The sequence below is a fragment of the Notechis scutatus genome, chromosome 4 (genome assembly GCF_049901735.1).
Source record: "Notechis scutatus isolate UNSWTSFEM ecotype Mainland chromosome 4, rNotScu1.2, whole genome shotgun sequence".
In the NCBI taxonomy this organism is placed as follows: Eukaryota; Metazoa; Chordata; class Lepidosauria; order Squamata; family Elapidae; genus Notechis; species Notechis scutatus.
In genome coordinates this window covers 54737580-54764077 of record NC_142012.1, presented here as the reverse complement: position 1 = coordinate 54764077, position 26498 = coordinate 54737580, and the positions used below count along the sequence as shown (strand labels likewise).

The 26498-nt window shown below is 41.6% G+C and overlaps 1 protein-coding gene across 1 annotated transcript in view; it reads left to right on the top strand.

The window, feature by feature from the left end:
- Window positions 1–26498, top strand: part of NWD2 (NACHT and WD repeat domain containing 2) — a 68057-nt gene that overhangs the window by 6635 nt on the left and 34924 nt on the right. Inside the window, exon 2 of the mRNA XM_026675303.2 lies at window positions 25075–25163. Coding sequence (XP_026531088.2) covers window positions 25075–25163 — 89 coding nt within the window. The remainder of the gene's footprint in view (window positions 1–25074; window positions 25164–26498) is intronic.

The window sequence follows — 26498 nt, the reverse complement described above, 5'->3', positions numbered from 1 at the left end:
TGGCATCCTTCCCAGTGTGTGTTCTGATATCTGTGGACATTTTCCAGCCCTTGTCTTGCCTGATTTGTGTTGTTTTTTACTCTTTATAATTTAAACGGCATTTCCTCCTTCTTGTAACTGCTTGTGTGGGAGTTTTTTGTCTCCAATCAAGGATATTTGGAGTTTGGAAGCAAACTGAAGGAATAAAAGGGGCTTCGCCTGTTTTTTGTGACTGTGTTTATTTTGTATCCCACCCTAGGTCATCACAGTGACTAACTTAACAACTGCAATGATTTGCCATGGCAAGAAAAGTTGTAAAATGGGGCAAAACTCCCTTAAGAAATGTCTGGCTTAGCAACATAAATGTGAGGTTCAGCTGTGGTCATCAGTCAAGGACTATCTGTAATTTTAAAAATAGCCCTTACTGCAAAGGAAAATGTATACATCAGTTCTTTTTGTTACAAGGTTAATGTAATATTTTCCCATTTTAATAGGCCCCAATTTTTTATTATACAGACAAAAATGATTCACAACATGATATCCAATGGGGGCTTTATCATGTCTGCATGGAGATCTCAGATATGGTAAATTTCCAACCTAGATAAGAATTCCATTCCAACCCTAATATATAATCTATAACAGGGGTCGCCAACCTTTTGGACCTCAGGGACCACCAAACTCATAATTTTAAATCCCGCGGACCAGAGACCCTGGGAAAATCCCCAAAAAAGTCTGCAGGAAAGTTCCCCATCCCGTTTTCCTATTGATCGATCGTTCTTTATTTGGGATCGCAGGATACCATCTCCAGCTCAGGGGGAGACAAAGAGAGACTTTTAGCTTCATGCAAGGAAAGCAGCAGATGTCTTTCTTTCTCTCCACCAAACTCCGCCAGAAATGAGTCTGTGCTGGTGCAGCCTCTTGGAGCAGGATGCCTTGCAGTGTCCCAAAGACTCATTTCTGGTAGAGTTTGGGGGAGAGAAAGAAAGACTTTTGCTGCTTCCCGTGCGTGCAGCCAAAAGCAGAAGAAGAAAGAAGCAGAAAGAAGCAGACTGATGATTAGGCCAGGTGCATGGGGCAAGTTCCCCCCCCCTCCGCCCTTTCCTTCCTCCCCTTACTACCTCATCTTGTTCGCAATGCAAGCAACACAAGCTTTGTGTTCCCATGCAGTCTGGATTAATTGCTTTGGGGGTGATATTTCTCTACTGACCACCAACATTTTCTCACGGACCACAAGTGGGCTCCAGCGTTACGGATTTATTGAGTTATGAATTTATTGTTGGCAACCACTGATCTATAAAATATAACAAACATGATTTACCACATATAGTAGTTTATAGAGTCATGTCCATGGGTTTTATACAGTATTAATTTTATTGTATGCCCAGAGCAGAATTTCTATCTTTCAAAAATAATAGCTATGGCTAAATCTGTCATATTCTGGTCTTTTTGTGTCATAACACTGAGTAAAGCAAGGTGATAATAAATGGTGGGTTTTTTTTAATTAATTGCAGTTTGTTGTTGTACTAAAAATGACAGACTGGTTAAACTGTAATTAACTGAAAAGTGAGGGCTTGTTTTTATAATAAAGCATGATTAAGTGATAAATGCAGTTTTGCACCTTCAATCAGCAAAGTGATGTGTGGCAAATGAACAACTATTGTCTTGCCTTGATGCCTTACTTGTTTATTTGTGAGGTTGATATCTTACATTGCACTGAAAGAAATATCAATGTTCTTTGCATAAAATATGTACATTGGGAAATAAATGAAAAAGTACAACAACATCAAAAAAATAAATCAAGAATAATAAATTGTTATTAGGGTTGTTGGCAAACAGGCAGAGAGAAAAACAATGAATGAAATTACTTGTATGCAAAAAGATGGATATTTGGTTTATGATGTAATCGTTCTTTGTAACTTCTAGGAAAACTTTTTTCATGTCATGAATGTCACAAAAAGGAATGCAACCTTTCACACCAAAGCTGAATTAAGATCAATAAGTTTGGGTGTACTTCAAGGGTGTGCAGTCCAGAACAGAAATAGTGATGTATATGATAGATAGATGGATGGATGGATGGATGGATGGATGGATGGATGGATGGATGGATGGAGAGAGATGAGAGGGAGGGAAGGATAGAGAGAGAGAGAGAGAGATTAGAGAGATTAGAGAGACGAGAGGGAGGGAGGGATAGAGAGAGAGAGATTAGAGATGACAGGGAGGGAGGGGGAGGGAGGGAGGGAGGGATAGATAGGTAGGTAGGTAGGTAGGTAGATTAGAGAGATGAGAGGGAGGGAGGGATAGATAAAGAGAGAGATAGACAGATAGAGAGATAGAGAAATGAGAGAGAGGGATGGATGGATGGACGGACGGATAGACAGACAGACAGATAGATCTAAACTCAAGGTGCTTATTTATTTATTTTATTTATTTATTTTGTCAAACGCTTACAATATAATAGAAATAAGAATAAACATAAGTTTAAATATAAGAAATAGGAACTAATAATTGGGGACAGTAGGACAGGGATGGTAGGCACGATTGTACGCTTATGCATGTCCCTTACAGACCTCTTAGGAATGGGGTGAGGTCGATAGAGGTTAGTTTGAGGGTTAAAGAATGGGGGTTTGAACATGTGACAACAGAATCAGGTAGTGAGTTCCAGACATTGACCACTCTGTTGCTGAAATCGTACTTCCTGCAATCAAATTTGGAGTGTTTTACATCTAGTTTATATCTGTTGTGTGCTCTTGTGTTGTTGTGGTTAAAGCTGAAATATTAACTGGTAAGATGTTGTAACATATGATTTGATGTACTACGCTTGAGGCCAATCTTCGCCGGCATAGTTCAAGGTTGTCTAAGCCTAGAATCTCAAGTCTGGTGATGTAGGGTATTCTGTTACAAACAGAGGAGTGTCGTACTCTTCTTGTAAAATACTTCTGGACTCGCTCAATTGTATTAATGTCTGATATACAGTCCGGATTCCAGACTTAGATCTGGCCTGCGGGACTGCCCTGGAAAACAGTGAAGGACCGTCCCACGGTGCCTCTGCCAGCAAAAACAGAGCCCAGGAGGGGCCGAGTGAAGCCCTCCCAAACTCTGTTTTTGGTGGCAGAGTGTTTGGGCCACCATGGGCGCCCTCAACACCAGTGATGTCAAGCTGGCCACACCCCTTAGCCATGTCCCCTCACCCTGCCAAGATCAAACACAGCCCTGATGTAGCCCTCAATGAATCGAGTTTGACACCTTTGCACTAGACTAACTAGCCTGTTTCCCCGAAAATATGACCTACCCTGAAAATAAGTCCTAGCTTGATTTTTACATGTGCACCCAATATAAGCCCTACCCTCCAAAATAAGCCCTAATTAAGATCCCACCCACTCCAGAGTGCACTGGTAAAAATTAACCTAGGGTGGGGAGGGGAGGGGAGGACTGCCCTCCTACTTACCTTTGGACAGTTGTAACCAGGCCTCGCACACCCCAACACCTGCCTCGGTGGCCCATTTATTCTGCAGCCAGCAAGGCTGGCAAGGCTTTCCTGAAGGCCTCTGGAGCAGATAACAAAGCTCTGGATTGATCCTGAGTTCTGTTATCAGCTGCAGAAGCCTTCAGGAAAGCCTTGCTGGCTGCAGAAGAAGCTCCTGAAGGCCGCTGCCAGCGAAAAGGAGGCCAGGGGCAACACACACAAGTGAGGTTAGTCAGTGGATAACGACTCCCCAAAATAAGACCTGGTGCAGTTTTTGGTGGGGAAAAAAAATACAAGACAGGGTCTTACTTTCGGGGAAACACGGTACTTCTAATTGGATTTCCCTGCAAAATATTTCAACTAGAACAATCAACACCTCAATGTTCCTTATCAGAGTTGGCAAGCTAGTTGGCAGCCTAGCTAGAGAGAGAAAAGATAAGAGAGAGATAGACAGAGAGCGGATGAGAGAGAGATGAGATAGAGACAGAGAGAGAGATGAGAGAGGATAAGAGAGAGGATAAGAGAGAGATAGACAGAGAGAGGATGAGAGAGAGATGAGATAGAGACAGAGAGCGGATGAGAGAGAGATGAGAGAGAGACAGAGAGAGAGATGAGAGAGGAGGATAAGAGAGAGGATAAGAGAGAGATAGACAGAGAGATGAGAGAGAGATGAGATAGAGACAGAGAGAGATGAGAGAGATAAGAGAGAGATAAGAGATAGATAGACAGAGAGAGGATGAGAGAGAGATGAGATGAGAGAGAGAGATGAGAGAGAGGATGAGAGAGAGGATAAGATAGAGACAGAAAGAGAGATCAGAGAGAGAGGATAAGAGAGATGAGAGAGGGGGGGATGAAATGGGCAAATAGGATTGATCCATTTTAGAAACACAGTACCTATTTTACAGCAATGGATTGCAATCGATAGATGTGTATGCATTCAATTAATATATAATTAGACTTCTGTCCTTGTCGTGCCCTTTTATACATAAGCACCTACATATGTGAATCAATAATCCAGTTCTTGGGAAAGAATATTTCTAGGATTGAGTTCACCAAGTCTGGCAACCGCAGGTGACAAATCAGAGAATCTGGGCCACCCTCCATTTGTTTGATGGTTTGTTTTCGTCTCTATATTTTGGTCTCCATCTTAAGGGATGTTCAATTAACATTTGATCCTCATCCTTTAAATTTACCTTGGGATGGAATATTTGATGGGGAGATTCCCAAAAGGTGTGAATAGAAGTTTTAATGGCACGGCTTATGTCACAGATAAGGAAAATGGCTCTGCCTCAATTTCTGGCACATGAAAATCTGTGATAATGCATAATTAACCAGAATAAGCTTTGTCATATCTAATTAGCAGCAGCATTAAAGATACAATTGTTTGTTTTCCGTAGAATATATCTATATTATTATTTTCTCCTCATAAATGACCGAATGGGATCTGGATCTCCCTGTAATCCTAGCAGGTTTTGTTAGCAGAGGTAGAATCCAGGTTTCAGAACCATGGTTTTGAAGATACTTATTCTGATCTTCTATTCTGTTCTGTTCCGTTCCGTTCCATTCCGTTCCATTCCATTCTTCATTCCATTATTTTATTCTATTATTCTATTCTGTTCTGTTCTGTTCTATTCTATAATATTATATTCTATAATATTATATTCCATTCTATTTTCTATTGTATTGTATTCTATTGTAGTCTATTCTATTTCATTCTGTTCCATTCCATTCCATTGCATCCCATCCCATTCTATTCTTAATTCCATTATTCTGTTCTGTTCTGTTCTGTTCTGTTCTGTTCTGTTCTGTTCTGTTCCATTCCACTCCACCCCACCCCACCCCACCCCACCCCATGCCCCATACCACACCACATCACACCTCACCATACTATACCATGCCATACCATACCATAGCATTCTATTCTTCATTCCATTGTTCTATTCTGTTCCTCTGCTCTGCTCTGCTCTGCTCTGCTCTGCTCTGCTCTGGAATTATTTCCAATTTCATCTGGACTCCCAAAAGTATATTGAGATAGCTATGAAGGGAAAGTAATTTGCAGTTTACAGAGTCAGCCTATTGCCCCCAACAACCTGGGTCCTCGTTTTACCAACTTCAGAAGGATGGAAGGCTGAGTCAATCTTGGGCCAGTCAGGATCAAACTCCAGACTGTGAGCAGAGTTCGGCTTCTAACCACTGCTTCACAAAATGCTGTCCCTGTAAACCGCTTAGAGAGGGCTGTAAATCACTGTGGAGTGGTATATAAGTACTGGTGCTAGTGTTATTGTTATTGGCAAATTACTTTTCCTTCATAGCTGCCTCAGTATAATTTTGGGAGTCCAGATAAAATTGGAAAAAAATTCTGGTAGAGTAGAGTAGAGTAGGGCAGAGCAGAGCAGAGCAGAACAGAACAGAACAGAATAATAGAGTTGGAAGGGACCTTGGAGGTCTTCTAGTCCAACCCCCAGTTTAGGCAGGAAATCCTATACCCATTTCAGACAAATGGTTGTCCAATCTCTTCTTAAAAACCTCCAGTGTTGGCGCATTTACAACTTCTGGAGGCAAGTAGTTCCACTGATTAATTGTTCTCACTGTCCGAAAATTTCTCCTTCATTCCAAGTTGCTTCTCTCCTTGATGAGTTTCCATCCATTGCTTCTTGTCCTGCCTTCTGGTGCTTTTGGAGAATAGCTTGACTCCCTCTTCTCTGTGGCAGCCCCTGAGATATTGGAACAATGCTATCATGTCACCCCTGGTCCTTCTTTTCATCTGACTAGACATACCCAATTCCAACAACCATTCTGTATATGTTTCATAGCTACAAGCCAATGAGATGCTTTCTCTAGCATAGAGTGCATTTTCTAGGGAATTATTGGCCCAGTTTTCACCAATGATGGACGCTTCTGGAGATATCCCTAAAGTTCAGGAAGCACCAACACAAAAGGATTTGATCCCTAGTTTGTTATTTCATGCATGAGCTGTATGTCTTATGGCATACCAAAAGCAATTAAAACAATTCAGTGCAGGCTGCTTTTATCAAAACACATTTGGTTTACCCTCTTATTGCCAGAAAAGCAATCTGTGCAACTCCAGAGAGAGATCTCTCAAAGCTGCAGTTTTTACAAGACTGCAAAGAGATGACATTAAATGCACAATGGGAGACAAAGCATATCTCTTTTTTATTAAGTAGAAATGACATCATGTTTGTTTTGGGTCCATCCCTATCCACTTCTTGAATGATAAATGGCATCTAATATGATGAAACAGTAGAATAGAAATAGAACAGAACAGAACAGAAGAGAATAGAATAGAATAGAACAGAACAGAATAAGGAGTGGAGTAGAGTGGAGTAGAGTAGAATAGAATAGAACAGAACAGAATGTAGAATAGAATAGAATAGAATAGAATAGAATAGAATAGAATAGAATAGAATAGAATAGAATAGAACAGAATAGAATAGAATAGAATAGAATAGAACAGAATGAATAGAATAGAATAGAATAGAATAGAATAGAATAAAATAGAATAGAATAGAACAGAATGTAGAATAGAATAGAATAGAATAGAATAGAATAGAACAGAATGTAGAATAGAATAGAATAGAATAGAATAGAATAGAATAGAATAGAATAGAATAGAATAGAATAGAACAGAATGAATAGAATAGAATAGAATAGAATAGAATAGAATAGAATAGAATAGAATAGAACAGAATGTAGAATAGAATAGAATAGAATAGAATAGAATAGAATAGAATAGAACAGAATGTAGAATAGAATAGAATAGAATAGAATAGAACAGAATGTAGAATAGAATAGAAATAGAATAGAATAGAATAGAATAGAATAGAATAGAATAGAACAGAATGTATAGAATAGAATAGAAAGAATAGAATAGAATAGAAATAGAATAGAATAGAATAGAATAGAATAGAATAGAATAGAATAGAATAGAACAGAATGTAGAATAGAATAGAATAGAATAGAACAGAACAGAATGTAGAATAGAATAGAATAGAATAGAATAGAATAGAATAGAATAGAATAGAATAGAATAGAACAGAATGTAGAATAGAATAGAATAGAATAGAATAGAATAGAATAGAATAGAATAGAACAGAATGTAGAATAGAATAGAATAGAATAGAATAGAATAGAATAGAACAGAATGTAGAATAGAATAGAATAGAATAGAATAGAATAGAATAGAATAGAACAGAATGTAGAATAGAATAGAATAGAATAGAATAGAATAGAATAGAATAGAATAGAATAGAATAGAATAGAATAGAATAGAATAGAATAGAATAGAATAGAATAGAATAGAATAGACTGAAAGGGACCTTGGAGGTCTTCTAGTCCATCCCCCTGCTCAAGCAGGAGAACCGATACCACCTCAGACAAGTGACTGTCCAGTATCTTCTTAAAAACCTCCAGTGATGGAGCGCCTGTGATTTCTGAAGGAAATCACTGTTAGGAAGTTTCTCCTTCATTCCAGGTTGCTTCTCTCCTTGATGAGTTTCCATCTGTTGCTGCTTCTCCTGCCTTCAGGTGCTTTGGAGAATAATTTGACCCCCTCTTCTTTGTGGCAGCCCCTCAAATACTGGAATACTGCTATCATGTCATCCCTAATTCTTCTTTTCTTTAGACTAGCCAGACCCAAAACCTGCAGCCATTCTTCCTACGTTTTAGTCATCTGTCAGAAATGGTGCAGGGCCTCCTGCTTTAGCGGGGTGGTGGTGTTGCTGGACTAGATGACCTACAAAGTCCCTTCTGACTCTGTTAATCTGAATTTGAGTTACGGATTTGGTCTCTTAACTCTGCCTACATGTTGTCTCGGAAGCTGTTAATCCGAGGTCATTTTCCTCAGGCCTGAGGGATGTTGTAATAATGTGACAACATACATTGTTTGCAACTACCCTCAAAGCCAGGGGTGCGCTTCAACCATTTTAGCAACAGGTTCTCGGCCCGGTTCCTGGGTGGGCGTGGCCATGGTGGCGTGACCTAGTCGGCCTCCTGCACCATGGCGGGGGGTCATTTTTGCCCTCCTCAGGCTCCGGAGGCTTTCCTCGAGCATATGGGAGGACGAAAAGGGCCTCCCCGGGCTCCGGAGGCTTTCTGGAAGCCAGAAACAGGCCCATTTCTGGCCTTCCCAAACTTCCGGGAGGCCCATTATTCACCCTCCCCGAGCCTCTGCATGCACCCTGCACTTACCTGCATCCCAAAATGGCCGCATGGGGACTCCTGGGAGGAGAGAGGTGGGTGGGGCGGGGCCAGCCAGGAGTGGGATTTGGGGGTTAGTCATTTCAAAATGATTATTAGTTCATTGAAATCAGAGGTGGTATTCAGCAGGTTCTGACCGGTTCTGGAGAACCGGTAGTAGAAATTTTGAGTAGTTTGGAGAACCGGCAAATACCACCTCTGACTGGCCCCACCCCCATCTATTCTCTGCCTCCTGAGTCCCAGTTGATTGGTTGGGTCTTCATTGGTTGCCCTGCCCAGGAGAATGGAGCTGGAAAGCAGGTTAGTGGGGTGGGGAGGGAATGGGGATTTTACAGTATCCTTCCCCTGCAAAGCCCACCAAGCCATGCCCACAGAACCGATAGTAAAATATTTGAATCCCACCACTGATTGACATAGAACGCAAGATACAGAAACACAAAAGAAACTAATAGGAGAACAAGGGAGGGAAAAGGGAAGGGAGAGAAGTGGAGGGCAGAGAAAAAAGAAAGAAAGAAGAAAGAAAGAAAGAAAGAAGAAAGAAAGAAAGAAAGAAAGAAAGAAAGAAAGAAAGAAAGAAAGAAAGAAAGAAAGAAAGAAAGAAAGAAAGAAAGAAAGAAAGAAAGAAAGAAAGAAAGAAAGAAAGAAAGAAAGAAAAGATGTTGACCTTGGACTCCTTTTAGTGCAGTAGAATATTGTGATAGCACAAAAACCTCATCTTTTTACTTCTATATAATAATATATGCTAGCCGTTTCTATAACAACAAACCCATCCGAGCAACAAAGCCTAAACTCAGAGTTTCAGGGTTTTCTTTTCTCCATCTCAAGCACAAAGTCCAGAAGTGGTTTCCAAGTAAAAAACAAAACTAGTTGTGCTCTTTTCTTTCATCAAAGTGGTCAATTTAGTCATCTCTCCTAACTCCGTCAACTTTTGCAGCCATTCGTCCATTGTGGGAATCGAAGTGTCCTTCCCTTTGGGGGGCATAAAGTAATCTTGTTGCCATCAACATATAAAATATCAAAGTCCCGTTTTTTTTTGGTCCAAAGTCTTTATCCACCTTCAAGATCTGAGTGATTCAAAGTTTTGTCCCACACCCCTTCCAAGTGTTGCACGTGGGGCTATAACCACATGGAGTATAACCACGTCTTCATGGAACATGGAGTTGTATAACCAGATGCAACCTCACCTGGTCTTCAAGTCTTCTCCCAATACAGAGGTACTTCCTGAATTTCAACAGGGCAGCCTATGATTGATGACATAGAGACCACTGGGACAGCAGACCTTGCCCATGGTGGACTGTACCTACATACCTGTTGTGGTCCGCCATCAGCGAACAGAGCTAGCAGCAGATTCGGACAGTGAAGAGGTTGGGGAGGAACATGAGCCAGTCCTGGAGTCTGAGGAAGGCTCTGATGAGGGCTCTGCATCAGAGGCAGAGATGGGGCCAGGGCCATCCAACAGTTATCAGCTGCCTTCAAAGTCAGACATCAGTGAGGCAGAAGAACAGCTGGAGCCTGTTCTCAATGTGCATATGCACAGAGCTGCCAGAAGAAGGGAACAGCTGAGGAACAAGTGTCAACTTGGGAGTAAAGCCACAGATGGATGGTGAATGTCCCCTCCCAGAGGGAATAAAAGAGGAGCAAAAGGGAAGTGGGGTTTTGCAGGAGACGATTAGTTCATTTGGGTGAAGATCTGTTCCTGCATTCTTGCTAATTGATATTTGCTACAGTGTGGCATCTGAAAGATATCGGCCTGGCAACTCTCCAAACCTGATAAAGGTCTGTAATTGTGAGATACCTTGAAAGACTGTTGGCCGGGACTTTGCTGGAGAGGAATTCACTGTAAATTAAATAAAAGGGGTTTATCGGGGTGAGGAGTCGGCTTCATGTTGTTGGGGAAGCCTGGGTCAGAACAAGACCAGAAATGCACAGAGTGGATCATACCTACAGACCAGAAGTTCTCTATCTATGACAGTCACCAAAAAGATTTCCCACCCCTTTGGAGCTGCGTATGGAGAGAAATTAAGCTAAAATAGAAATCCCACGGTCTTAAGCAAACTTAAGTTAGCGTTGTGCCAAAAAAAAACCTCTCTCATTCTTTTTCTCAAAGAAACAAGAGCAATCTTCCACACGATCCTTGAGTTGTACAAGGCCATCTGTCCAAGACACTGAGATTCTGTGCTAGCTGCAAAGTTGTTTATATCTCGATCTGTAATTATTACAATTGGATTAGGGCCAGCATTGTTTTTTTGTAAAAAAAAAAATGTTGCTTATATCATTGTCTGGAAAAGATCCTGAAATAGTTTGGAAGCAGCTGAACTGGTGTCTTTGTTGTGGCCAAAACAAATAACACAGGAGCCTTGTTATGTTTTTTAAACAAGCTATATGTTTACAAATATGTCAGGAGAGTAGAAAGAACAGACTCTTATTTCACAATTCCAGATCCCCAGATACAACAGCATAAGGCAGTGGTGGCTAACCTATTTTGGCTCCCATGCCGATAATTGCGTGCGCGCTCACTGACGTGCGCTCGCATACCAGCACCCAGAAGGCAATGTGTGCTGCCCCCCCAAGCCCCTGCCATGCGCGCATGACCCCCCTCACACACCATGCATCTGCACATGCACGCGCTCCTCGTTCCTCATGCACCGCCTGTCTTTGTGCATGTGTGTGTGATTCCCCCTCGCATGCTGCATGTCTTTGTGCATGTGTGCACAATTCCCCCTGCTGTACTGCATGTCTGTGCATGCAGGTGCAACCCCTCATGCGCCACACACCCCTGCACATGTGGATGTGTCTCCCATGCACCCCACCTCTCCGCCCCCTGTGCATGCACGCCAGATACCCGACAATCAGCTGTTGGACGGAGGCGCATGTGTGCATGTGCAGTAGGGCTCTTCTGGACGACCTCTCGTGCGCCGGGGGAAATGGCTCTGCGTGCCACTTCCAGCACATGTGGCATAGGTTCGCCAACATGGGCATAAGGGGATGCAATTATTTTAGGATACTGGACAAATCTGAAAAAAATGAAAAAAAAATTGTTGAACTCTTCCCAATGTATCTTTTCTGTTCAGAATGATCTTTATCATTCTACTTTACGTGTGTGTGTGTGTGTGTGTGTGTGTGTGTGTGTGTGTGTGTGTGTGTGTAAAAGAAGAAACAGACATCTTGCGATCTCCGGAACTAAAATTATATTTATTATACTTACTAAGCTTTCGTCAGCCTCTGCTGACATCATCAGAGTATTAAACTACCATTACAGAGATCTATGCCTTTATATATCATTAATCAGTTTAGCCCTTGCACGCATAATAGGCCCTTCCAACCTCCTCCCACCTGTAATTAACTCTGCTGTTTTTGCTTCAGTCATGTTGGTCGATGGAGGTTTAACTCCTGTTGTTTCCTCCTTTGCCAGACCCAGCTTGGATTGCTTATCTCTAAGAAGCTATTGCAATTTGTTGCTTTGTCCGTGACTTTGTGGTTGGCCCAGCTCGTTCTTCATTATTCTTGTCTGTTATAGCTTGAGGAAAGCTCTGCCAGGCTCCTCTGTCTTTGGACAGGCCTGGCTGTGCCTTCATAGGATGAATCCACATGCCCAGGATTGGGGGGGGGGGGGTGCCATTGGTCTCTGAATATAGACCAGTCCAACACCAAAGCAATTTATTCCATGCTTGTTCTTGAGTCTTATCATCAATCCGAGCTGCGTTCAAGTTGGTTTTCCATCTCTTTCAGTTTTCCAAAATCAACTTGTCAATTAGGAGTTGATTTTATTTGGCTGGTTAATTTTTGTTGTTGTTGTTGTTGTTGTTGTTGTTGTTCTGCTTGGGCAGTTTCCTTTCTGCTCTGGTGGAGAGATCTTGTTTTCAAGTAGATGCTCTTGGACGGCATCAGCTACCACCCAATTTGCAATTCAAAAAGTTATTGGGAAGCATTTTTTATTTGGCATTTTTATCCATCTATTAAACCCTTCCCAAGGACTTTGAGATAGGCAGAAACAGAGGTGGGTATTCAGCAGGTTCTGATCAGTTCTGGAGAACCAGTAGCGGAAATTGTGAGTAGCTCAGAGAACCGGCAAATCCCACCTCTGACTGGCCCCGCCCCCATCTATTCTCTGCCTCCCGAGTCCCAGATGATCGGCTGGGTCTTCTTTTGTTGCCCTGCACAGGAGAACGGAGCTGGAAAGCAGGTTAGTGGGGTGGGAAGGGAATGGCGATGTTGCAGTATCCTTCCCCTGCCACACCCACAGAACCAGTAGTAAAAAAAATTGAATCCCACCACTGGGCAGAAATGGATGCTTGATGGTGTTAGAGGTATCATTTCTGGATGTAAGCTGCTTTAAGTGAAACTACCTTTTGCAATTAACTGATGGTGATATTGTCAATGCCAATGGTATTCAAGTGATGGTCCAGAAGTTTTGTCAGGACTGCCACCCGGCTATGCCATTCATGTTTCACCAGCAGCCACTCTACTATACACAATGGCGGGGGAAAGAGCTGCGGGGAGGTATGAGGGGGCTAGCATAAAGAGAGTTGAAATTACTCATCGTGCTGTCCCATGAGAGCCGCCAGCTATTCCAAGATCACACCATGGAATGCAGCACCATCCAACCCACCAAGCCTGGAACTGTTAGTAAAACGGTTTGTTTGAATGTAACTGGACATACAAGGGGGAAGGTGGGAAGAAGCAAAACCTGAACCATTCACATTGGGTGTGAAAGTTCGAATCCGGCTTTGCTACACTGTGCAACCACTTAGTAAAGCGTGTTTTCGTTAACAATAGATTTGAGAGACTTCTCTTTTCTAAATGACCAAGTTGGGATGGCTGACAGGTTTTGATATTGTGCCTACTTACTTATTGGTAGTGTCTTTTGTCATAAGATGGGGTGAGATGGCTCAGTGGTTAAAGACGCTGAGCCTCTGTCAGCTGGAAAGCTGATAGCCCAGGTTTGAGATCCAAACGCCATCCAACAGGAGTGAGCTCCTGTTCCTTGCCCCAGCTCCTGCCCACCTAGCAGTTCGAAAACATGCAAATGCGAGTAGATAAATAGGTACCACTTCACCTCACTGTGTAGTCATGCTAGCCACATGACCACGGAAGTGTCTTCAGACAATGCTGGCTCCTTTGGCTAAAAAACAGAGATTGTTCTGACCAAGGCTTTCTAGACAGTAATTATGCACACGCTTATTTTAAAAACAAGTCTTATTTTATTACAACGCTGGGAATTTTTTTCATTCCCAGTTGGTAATGAAGTTCAAACAGTTCCTCGAGATAAGCACCCACCTTTCTTTTCTGTGAAGTGCTGCCAATAACAGAAGTATTCAGTGAACTAGAAAAGAAAACCAATTGAAGTATAAAGAACTTCAAGAATGAATCTGAACCGAACAAATTATTTTGCTTCCTGCAAAGGTTTCACCATCTTTGCCTGTCCTTTATACCTTATGGGATGGGCAATCACCTCCTAGCCTTACTCTCGAGTTGCCCTTTTTGTCTCAGCTGCTCTCGCCTTCTAGCAGCTCTGTGCACACACACACTGGGAACAGGCTCCCCTTGTTCCTCTGCCTCACTGCTGCCAGACTCCGGAGGCTCCGGAGGCAGCGCCCCACTCCCAGATGGTCCTGGCCCCATCTCTGCATCGGACGCAGGACCCTCGTCCGAGTCCTCACCAGACTCCTGGACTGCTCCCCGTTCTTCCCCACTGTCCGATTCCACTGCCGTCTTCACAGTCTGTCGACGAACCACAACAGAGATGAACACTGCCCCCTAGAGTCAGATATGACCAGACAGACAAAAACGTTGCCTTTGCCTTTACTTTTTGTCATAAACTTTCTACTTTTATTTTCATGCCTTTATATTTTTGGGGTTTTCTCCAGCTCTTTCTCTTTTGCTAACTCCAGGTACTTCAACATCCAGTATCCAGACTATTTTGTTTTTCTTGCCAACAATTGTTAAGTCTGGGGTATTGTTGTTGGTGTTGTTGTTGTTGTTGTTGTTATTGTTATAACAGGTATGGTGCCAAACTCTCAACAACTGTAATTCTTTCAGTAGTTTAAGTAAGAACATATTATATGTGAAGAGTCATTAATTCGTTGCATTTTAACTATAATATTGCTTTTCATTATGGTTATAATTTTTTGTAGAAATCACCCAGGAAACATAATCATTCGCTGCAGTTTAACTGTAATATTGCTTCTGATTATAGTTACAGTTTTTGTAGAAATCACGCAGGAAATATATTCAGAGTACAAAGAGTACTTGTTCCAAATTAATTTTGATTACAGTGACTCTGGTCCTTCTAGACTTTGCTGTTTGCGGCTTTTAATTGCAATCAACAGCAATATTCTGTGCGAGCAATTTTAAAACTTAATCTCCCCTTAAATCTCAATTCCACTTGCCTCAAAGGTTAAAAAAATGCTACCAAAGAAGTTTTTAAAGGGCAGAACCATTGTCTTGGAAATATTCACAGGCAAGGACCAGGGATGTCACTGTGAATATATAAAAATTCATTCTTTTCTAAAGAATTGCCTGAAGTCTTCTCTATTCGGTTAACTAAATATTCTTGTGTATGGGGAGTCCTCAAATTACAACCATGATTGATCCCGAAATTTATGTTGCTAAGGGAGACTTTTATTAACTGAGTTTATCCTCATTTTGCAACCTTTCCTGCCACCATTGTTAAATGAATCACTGCAAGTAATTCTATTCTATATTCCAACATTCTATTCTTATTCTATTCTTTATTCTGATATTCTATTCTATATTCCAATGTTCTCTTCTCTTCTATGTTCCAATGTTCTATTCTGTTCTATTCTTTATTCCAATATTCTATTCTATGTTCCAATATTCTATTCTATTCTATATATTCCAATATTTTATTCTATTCTATATTCCAATATTCTTTTCTATGTTCCAATATTCTATTCTATATTCCAATATTCTATTCTATTCTTTATCCCAATATTCTATATTCCAATATTCTATTCTTATTCTATTCTTTATTCTGATATTCTATTCTATATTCCAATGTTCTCTTCTATATTCCAATGTTCTCTTCTCTTCTATGTTCCAATATTCTATTCTGTTCTATTCTTTATTCCAATATTCTATTCTATGTTCCAATATTTTATTCTATTCTATATATTCCAATATTTTATTCTATTCTATATTCCAATATTCTATTCTATATTCCAATATTCTATTCTATGTTCCAATATTCTATTCTATTCTTTATCCCAATATTCTATATTCCAATATTCTATTCTACGTTCCAATATTCTGTTCTATTCTTTATTCCAATATTCTATTCTATATTCCAATATTCCACTCTATGTTCCAATATTTTATTCTATGTTCCAACATGCTATTCTATTCTTTGTTCCAATATATCTTATTCTATTCTATTCTAAAGGCATGGATGCATTTCAACTTGGCAACTTTTAGGATCCTCTCCGCTTATGCTGGTAGTTATGTAACCTATTTAAAACAGCATACATTGGAAGGAAAAAAGGGGGAAAAAGTCATAGAGACAGGACTAAAACTGGGTAGACTAAAACTATATCCATCTTCCCCCAGAGAACTTTCTTAGAGTAGCAACAGATGCTCTGCGCTTGCTGATCAGCCCAGTGGGAGAAAGTATTATTCAATTCAGAGATCTCCTGGAGTTTGGGGAGGTCCCCCAAGAAGGAAACTGTAATAAACCCAATTGCTCCCTTTCCACTGTGTTTGGAAAAGAGTCAGATGAACGTCTAGGCAGAACTTCAAACAGTGAGTGTTTAGTGGAAAACATCAGAGGAGGAAGCAATATTGCCCTAGCACTGAAATATGAACATCTCTGACAGAAAAGAATATTTGTAGCTCAGGGTTGAATTGGGTGATCCCTGATGCTTTCTGGGCTTGGTGACTTTCTTGCAGATATTTCATGACCCTGCTGGGGATATCATCCATGCAAGAAGGCAGTGAGGTTTAGGAGGAGGAGGAGGAGGAGGACTATGGGGTCCTTGGTGCTCTCTGAGCTTGGTGGCTTTACTGCAGATATTTCATGACCCTGCTGGGGTTATCATCCATGCAAGAAGGCAGTGAGGTTTAGGAGGGGGAGGGGGAGGAGGGGGAGGAGGAGGAGGAGGACTGTGGGGTCCTTGGTGCTCTCTGAGTTTGCTGGCTTTACTGCAGATATTTCATGACCCAACTGGGGACAACATCAGTACAAGAAGGCAGTGGGGTTTGCAGAGAGAGAGAGAGAGAGTGAGAGAGAGAGGGAGGGAGGGAGGGAGAGAAGAGGAAGAGGAGGAGGAGGAGGAGGTGGGGGAAGAGGAGAATGACTGTGGAATCCTTGGTGCTCTCTGAGCTTAGTGGATTTTTTGCACCGATATTGCTACCTACATAGGTAGCTGCTGTTATTAGGTTTGGCATTTTTGTCCACCTTTCGAATCGTTCTCAAGAACCTGGGATGGGCGGATGCAGATTATAATTATTTTTATCAAACTGATTGGCCACCCCATCTCGTGGTTCAAGCAGCTGGTTGAAACATCTGCAAGGAAACAACCAGGCTCAGAGAGCACCAAGGACCTCGCCTTCAACACCTCCGTTTCTCTGTTTGTGTTCCGTCAAAAGCTTTTTGCAACCAGGAGAAATAACATCACTATCCAGAGGGCTTTAGCAGAAGAAATGTGGTTTTGTGGGATTGATTTGTTGTGGGATATGTTGCTATGAAATTGAAACCTGCCCTTGTTCCTGTATTTAAGCAAACATTATAAACTTCTCAGGCGTCAACTCATAAAACATCCCTATGCCTGTTTTAGTAGTTGTCATAAAAAGAGGGAGGGAGGAAATCTGGAAGAGCAGTGCAGCAGTTTGAAAACAAAAATACATTCCAACACTTATCTTTAAAAGATTGTAACTAAACTACCAGAGCTTTTGCTTTTTGCAACCAGGAGAAATAACATCACTATCCAGAGGGCTTTAGCAGAAGAAATGTGGTTTTGTGGGATTGATTTGTTGTGGGATATGTTGCTATGAAATTGAAACCTGCCCTTGTTCCTGTATTTAAGCAAACATTATAAACTCTCAGGCGTCAACTCATAAAACATCCCTATGCCTGTTTTAGTAGTTGTCATAAAAAAGAGGGGAGGGAGGAAATCTGGAAGAGCAGTGCAGCAGTTTGAAAACAAAAATACATTCCAACACTTATCTTTAAAAGATTGTAACTAAACTACCAGAGCTTTTGCCCTCAAATATATTTAATTAGAGAACATGATTGATGACACCCAGCCTGTGAACATGCTCAATTGGAGAATATGATTTATGAGACACCCAGGAGGAAGGGGGGAAACAGGGTTATAGGTGACTGTAAATTGCATATGCCAGAGTTGGCTCCTTACAAGGCAATGCCAGTATGTCGCCTCTAATAAATCCTTTGAAGTTTTTTGAAGTTTGGTTCTAGAATCATGATTTAATTAGGGCAATTCCTGGAATCTGGACACCAGGGCCTAGATAATGGAGGCAATGGAAGATAAACAGCAAACTATACTGAAGACAATGGGTGGGATGCTGCCAGTTTGGACTGGTTCTAGCGAACCGGTAGCACCGACAATCAGTTGGACCTGCCCACCTGCCCCTGCCCTATCCTATCCCATATTTCTGCATTTTTTAGCTCTCATAGAACCGGTAGTAAAAAAAAGTCTGAAACGGCTATAATTCAGGGGGCTTGTTCAGCTTTTAATTAGTGGGGATTTATTCTTCCTTTGCTTGTTTACTCAGAAGGTTTTCTTGCGTTCATTTCAGCTTACAATCATGGGTGTTTGTTCAGGAAAATATTTTCAAACAATGGACACACCCAGATGAAACATGTCTAAAGCAGTGGAACTAATTTGGAAAAAAGACTGCTGTTCAACCTATTTTTTTTTTATAATATATTTTTAATTGTTTTTTTAAATATACATCCATATTATACGTGAACAGAGTTGGTTCTGGGTATCATTCATATTAATCCAATTCATGATAACAATATTAATAATCTCTATCACATTGATCAAATTTAAGTAATCCTCATTATGTTGTTCAAACATACATAAACAAAAAATGCCTAACTCCTCATTTATTTATTTCTATTTGTTTGTTTGTCAAACATGTACAAGATAACAAGTGTAGGTATGAACATAAACAGGAACAAAGGGATTAAATACAGATAAATGGGGATAGTAAGACAGGGACAGTAGGCACCCTGGTGCGCTTATGCACGCTCCCTTTAAGGACCTCTTAGGAATGGGGTGAGGTCCACGGTAGACAGTTTGAGGTCAAAGCTGTAAGGGGTTGTGGCTGTAACAATGGAGTCGGGTAGGGCGTTCCAGGCATTGACCACTCTGTGGCTGAAGTCGTATTTTCTGCAATCGAGTTTGGAACAGTGTACCTTGAGGTTGTTTGCCCGTGTATTATTGTGGTTGAGGCAGAAGAAGTCGTTGACAGGCAAGATGTCGTAGCAGACAATTTTGTGAACTATGCTTATATCGGACTTCAGGCAGTGCAGTTCCAGGTTGTCCAGGCCCAAAATTTCGACCCTGGAGGCATAGGGAATTCTTTATACTCATCTTTATCTCTATCTTCATCTCTATCTTTCTTGTTCAATCTAAACATTTCTCTATCATTGTGTTGTACCTGATGATTCTTGACTCTTGACGAATGTATCTTTTCTTTTTATGTACACTGAGAGTATTTGCACGAAGACAAATTCCTTGTGTGTCCAATCACAGTTGGCCAATAAAGAATTCTATTATATTATATTATATATGAACAAATTTGACTAGGTATCATTCATATTGATCATGCTAACATTGTTAATAATCTTTATCACAGTTATCAAATTTATGTAATCCTCATTATATTATTTGAACATACATAAAAGAAAAATGCCTAACCCGATGTTCAGCCTAAAATTATCGGACTGCTCAAGTATTGAGCAATGAAACAATGTGCTCGCATACTAATTATACTAATACTAATTATGACTGCATAACTAATTATGACTTACAACCATAATTGAGCACCAGATTTCTGTTGCTAAATGAGACAGTTGTTAAGGGAACTGCACCCCACGTTATGACCTTTCTTGGTTCACTTAACAACTGTGTTACTAATTTCACAACTGTTCAGTGATTCACTGAACAAATGTGGCAAAACAAGTCACAAAATAAATCACTTAATGAAATTTCTCACTTTATGACAAACATTTTGGCCTCCATTGTGGTCGTAAGTGGTACAATTCTTGTGGAGTTTGTACAAGTTGCTTTTTTTTTTAAAGCATGCTGCAAAATACAGAAAATTTCCTGAATTAGCAGTAGAAAGCCACAAGACTTTAGACAAAGAAATGCATTTTTTTCTAATATTATTCTGTGTTGTTCTGAGGTTGTTATGTTATAGCGTCTTATTCCTGAGGTAAATCCATCAAAGAGCAAGTAGGCCAGAAAGTAAAAAAGAAAGCATTCTGAATTTTTGCTGCAACTGTTTCCTTCTAAGCTTATATTATTATTTAAATATTTTAAAAATCATATCCATGACCAATTTTTTTAATAGGTTTGGTGTAGATAGCGCACTCACTACACCTGTGGCTCTAGTCCAAAAGAAAGAAAAAGAGGAAAAATAATAATCTTGTTTTGAATTTCCACTGTTCTGTATAGAGAAAGATTCAAAAATATCTTGTATTATAATACAAAATCTTGATGCAACTGTGGCCCATGGAAAGTTATTCTGGATTAAAACAGGATATTTGTATATATTTGTTCCTTTTTTTGCCTACAATCCACAACACTGGCTCAGCCTCTTTAAACAAGCAGGAATAATATCTCTGGATTCACATTTATAGCCCTAAATATTACATTCCAATAAATAAGATCATGCTACCAGACTATGAATGTGCAATCATATAATCATTATGACTTCAAAAGAAAGAAAAGATGATTATTTTGGTCTGCATTTTTATAGATTTTATCTTTAGTACAGGCTGATATCACAGTACTTAATTCATACGATTCAAAAAATTCAAAAGGCAGATATTTAAAAAGCTCCTTCCACATTAAAGTAAAAACTTCATTGTTTTATTTCGTTATAAAATAGACTCATTTGCTAGCGATCCCACCTTGAAAGGGGGGGGGTTATAAATTAATACAATTAAATTAGATGACCTATCAGTCATCCTAATTAATTTATTCCTTCTTATTTATTGTTATTGTCTTTTCCAACACTCCGATATATGGAGGTACATGGTAAAACAAGTTTGCTTGCTTTTAACGCACTCTATATTATGCATGCTGAATTTCACACTTATCCGAGTAAAAATAAATTTCCATAATTAAGCCAAAATAGGTCTTCTCATTCTTTGAATGGTTTCCTGAATAATAGAATAGAATGGAATTCTTTATTGGCCAAGTATGATTGGACACACAAGGAATTTGTCTTGGTTCAAATGTTTTCAGTGTACATAAAAGAAAATATACATTTGTCAAGAGTCAAGAATCATAAGGTAAACACTTAATAATAGTCATATTATACAATAAGTAATCAACTCATACTAGGAAACAGTCAATAGAAATCGTAAGGATACAAACGACAAAGTTACAATCATACAGTCACAAGTGGGAGGGGATAGGTGATAAGGAGTGATGAGAAGATAAATAGTAATAGTAGTGCAGACTTTATAAATAATTGGACAGTGTTGAGGGAATTATTTTTTGGCAGAGTGATGGTGTTTGGGAAAAAACTGTCCTTGTGTCTAATTGTTCTGGTGTGCAGTGCTCTATAGTGTTGTTTTGAGGGTAGGAGTTGAAACTGTTTATGTCCGGGATGTGAGGGGTCTGTAGATATTTTCCCAGCCCTCTTTTTGACTCATGCAGTAAACAGGTCCTCCATGGAAGGCAGGTTGGTAGCAATTGTTTTTTTTTCTGCAGTCCTAATTACTCTCTGAAGTCTGTGTCTGTCCTGTTGGGTTGCAGAACCAAACCAGACAGTTATAGAGGTGCAGATGACAGACTCAATCATTTTTCTGTAGAACTGGATCAGCAGCTCCTTGGGCAGTTTGAGCTTTCTGAGTTGGTGCAGAAAGAACATTCTTTGTTGTGCATTTTTGAAGATGTTTTTGATTTTAGGTCTAGTGATATGATAGACCTAGATACTTGAAGGTCTGTACCGTTGATACTGTTTGCATTCATTTGAACTTTACAATAGTTCAGCTTTAGTTCCAAAGCTGAGAAATTCCAGAAATACAAGACTAGAATTCTATAACTAACTCGTTTTCAGTCTGTCTCCTTCATTTAATCGAATTATGGAAACTCTCTACGCTAGGTGAAACTTGGCTTCATACCAGTAACTGTGAGAGGGATCTTGGCAGGGATGGGCTTCAAAAGTTTCAGCAACGGGTTGCTGAGTGGGCGTGGCCATGGTGGTCGACCTCCTGCACCACGGCGGGGGCTGTTTTCGCCTTCCCCAGGCGTTGGAGGCTTTCCTTGAGCCTCTAGGAGGGCTAAAATGGCCTCCCCCAGGCTCCGGAGGCCCTCCAGAGGCTGGAAACTGGCCTGTTTCTGGCCTTCTGGAGCCTCCAGGAGGCCCTGCACTTACCTCACATTCAAAATGGGCCGCAAGGAGACTCCTGGGAGAGGTGGGGATGGATGGGGTGAGGTGGGTGGAGCCAGCCAGAGGTGGGATTTGGTGATTTGCCAAACCAGCCCTAACGTTAGCAACGGGTCCGCCCAAACCTGGGCAAACCCATAGCAGCCCACCCGTGGATCTTGGAGTCCCAGAGGACAATCACTTAAATATGAGCCAGCCGTGTGCCCAAAAAAAAGCCAAAACAGAGGGATAGAATCAAGATCACGTGAAGTTGCAGTACCGCTTTACAAAGCCTTAGTAAGACCAACCTTGGAACGCTGCCTTTTGTGGTTCTGGTCACCACAATATGGAGAAGATGTTGAGACTCTGGAAAGAGTGCAGAGAATAGCAACAAAAAACGATTAGGAGGCTGGAGGCTAAAACATAGGAAGAATGGTGATGGGAACTGGGTATGTGTGTTTACTCTAGAGAAATGAAGGACTAGGGGAGACATGATAGCACCAGTGGTGGGATTCAATTTTTTTTACTACTGGTTCTGTGGGCGTGGCTTGGTGTGTGTGGTGTTGTTTGGTGGGCGTGGCAGGGGAAAGGTTACTGGAAAATCCTCATTCCCTCCCCACTCCTGGGGGAAGGATACTGCAAAATCCCATTCCTCCCCCACCCCACTAACCTGCTTTCCAGCTCCGTTCTCCTGTGCAGGGCAACCAAAGAAGACCCAGCTGACCAGTGAGGCTGGAAATGGGCCCATTTCTGGTCTTCTGGAGCCTCTGGGAGACCTGTTTCCCTCCTCCCCAGGCTCCAGAGGCTCTCTGGAGGCCCATTTTCAACCTTCCAAAGCCTCTGGGAGGCCTGTTTTTCACCCTCCCTGAGCAGAGGTGGTATTCAGCAGTTTCTGACCAGTTCTGGAGAAACGGTAGCGGAAATTTTGAGTAGTTCAGAGAACCGGCAAATACCACCTCTGACTGGAGATTTTACAGCATCCTTCCCTTGCCGCGCCCACCAAGCCACACCCACAGAACCAGCAGTAAAAAAATTACAATCCCACCACTGTCCCTGAGCCTCCACACAGGCCCTGCACTTACCTGAGATCCAAAACAAGCCACATGGAGACTCCAGGGAGGGGTAGGGTGGAGTGGGCAGGGCCAGCCAGTCGTTGCATTGAACTGGATGTAAAATTAACATCCAGTTCGCCTGAACCTGTGCGAACCGGTAGCAGCCCACCCCTGGTAACACGGTTTTTAAGTGACTCTGCCTTCCCTGTTGACTTTGCTTTTCAGAAGGTCACAAAATGGGATGACGTGACCCCTGAACATTGCAACCATCATAAATATGAGTCAGTTGCCAAACGTCTGAATTTTGTCACTTTTTTCACTGTCCTTGCAATTTTGTACGGGTTCTAAATGAACTGCTGTAAGTCGAGGGCTGCCTCTATAGAAAATGGGTTTAACAGCTAGGGGCTTTATGATATTAAAATATTGTGATACTGTAGTAGGAGCAAGTGTACATGTACTAGATAGTGAATAACAACATGCCTTTGCAGGCGCTAATGGATTCAGCTTTCATGTTATTCTGAATTGTGTGAATGAAAGTTGATTTTAATGGTGTTCTGAGTTCTGTAGAAAAAAACGTATCCAGCTGAAGAGAATATTTATAGCTCAGGGTTCAACCGTGGGGTCTCTTGGTGCTCTCTGAGTTAGATTGCTTTCATCTTTCAAAAGACCCAGTTAGCCCCAGGAGAGAGGGGGGGGGAAAAGAGTCATCTGCAAAATACAGTGTAAGGACTGTAACAACCGCTATGTTGGACCAATTGTGATTTAATGGTGCTTTTTCTGCACAGTTCTGATCTTTGCTGATATAGACATGCCATGGCTTCAGAAATTTTTTTCCAAGTGTCTGCTGTCCCTTCTGCTTTTACCTTCCATCTTTCCCAACCTCGGGGTCTTTTCCAATTAGTCCCCTCTTCTCATTTGGTGGCCAAAGCATTTCAACTTCTGCATCTGCCCTTCCAAAGAACAGTCATGGCTGTTTGCCTTTAGGATGGACTGATGTAGAGGTGGTATTCAGCCAGTTGTGACAGATTCTGGAGAACCGGTAGTGGAAATTTTGAGTCGTTCGGAGAACCGGCAAATCCCACCTCTGACTGGCCCCACCCCCATCTCTTCTGTGTCTCCCAAGTCCCAGCTGATCATGATGAGAATAGATGTGGGGCAGGGCCAGTCAGAGGTGGGATTTGCCAGTTCTCCAAACTACTCAAAATTTCTGCTATTGGTTCTCCAGAACTGGTCAGAACCTGCTGAAGACCACCTCTGCTGTGTTGCCTCTGTGCCATGCCCCGCATCATCGTAATCATCCAAACTGTTCTTGTGCCAAACTAAATGCAATGAATTCAACCTTTCCACCACCTCAATAAATGTTGGTTTAGTCCAGAAATGCTCTAATTTGCTCTAAACTTTAAATGTCACATTGAATTATTGTCACAGTCAGAAGACTTCAAGGCTTTCTTATGATGGCATGATTGTTGCTAGTCTTATATTTCCACAGCTACTGCTACCTAAAAAAAATAAATACATCCCAAATCTGTGCCGTGTATAAACATTGTGCTGAATTATTGCCATAGGTGTTCAACTAAATTTGGGTAAATGTCAGAGTAAGTGTTTCTGTTCAACAAGCTGTTACCCAGAGCACAGAATCAGGATTTCTGCCTTACGCTTGTGTTCACAATTTTTAAAATAAGTGTTCTTTTCTCCGTGAAACTACAGCGCTATAAATACACGGTCTCAACCAGTTTTGTTCATTCTTTTTTCTTTTCCCCACCTCCTCGCTTACAGATACGGTTGCAGAAAGAAACGCTTTGCGAGAACACGTGTACCCCAAGCTACGGGAATTCTGCAGGGAAAACTATGGGATGGAATTTCAGGTACTTCTTTCCTACCATTCAAAATTTGAAGCCGGGCCGTTCGTACGCATGCTAAACATCACTAAGTGAGTCATGAGGTCGTTAAGTGAATTGGGCTAACCCCTCCCCTTGACTTTGCTTGTCGGAAGGTCGCAAATGGGTATCGCGTGGCCCCGGGATGCCTGTAAACCATCGTAAGTGTAGTTAGTTGTCAAGCAAACCGAATGTCAATCCCTTGACCACTGGTGAATCCTGCAAGGACCGTAAAAGTGTGAATAATAATAATAATAATAATAATAATAATAATAATAATAATAAGTGACTAAGAAATAAGTCATTTTTTTCAGTGCTGTGGTAACTTTGAACAGTCACTAAGCGAAGTGTTGTAAGCAGGGGTGGAATTCTACTGGTTCAGACCGGTTCAGGCAAACCAGATGTTAATTTTACATCTGGTTCACCAAACTGGTAGTTGAACTGACCAGCTGGCCCCGACTCACCCCACCCCACCCCTCCCAGAAGTCTCCATGCGGCCCATTTTGAATGCAGGTAAGTGCAGAGTCCGCGCGAAGCTTCTGGGAGGGTGAAAAATGGGCCGAACTGGAAGTTCTGGAAGTCTGGAAAGGGGCCTGTTTCCAGCTTCCAGAGGCCCTTTCAAAGCCTGGGGGAGGCCATCTTCACCTTCCCAGAGGTCATAGGGAAGCCTCCGGACCCTGGGGAAGACAAAAAATGGCCGAACCAGAAGTTCCAGAAGTCCAGAAAGGGGCCTGTTTCCGGCTTCCAGAGGCTCTTTGGAGGCCGGGAAAGACCATTTTTACCCTCCTAGAGTCCCAAGGGAAGCGTCTGGACTCTGGGAAAGGCGAAAAACAGCCAAACCGGAAGTTCCAGAAGCTGGAAACAGGCCCGGAAGCCGTTTTCACCCTCCCAGAGGCCGGAGGGAAGCCTCCACACCCTCAAGAAGGCAAAAAAATGGCCAAACCGGAAATTCCGGTAGGCCACACCCACCATGGCCACGTCCACCCAGCAACCAGGCAGTGAACCGGTTGCTGGGATTTTTGAATCCCACCCCTGGTTGTAAGTCAAAGACTGCCTGTCTAAGCGACGTGACTTTAGTAAAACCTCTTTTGTCATCATGAGGGTATCCTTGCCCCCAATTTGAGGAAAGGCATGATGGAACAATAATGGCCATTGGATTTATGGTCTTCCCCAAGAATTGCCTTCTGTTGGTTCTCTTCTGCAACAAAGTATAGCATGCCTACAACATTTGTTTGTGGGTTGTAACGCTAAATGCACACCCACCTAATCAATATGTGAGCATGAATGTTGTGTTTTGGCTGCTGTCTCCATGGCGCTGACTTA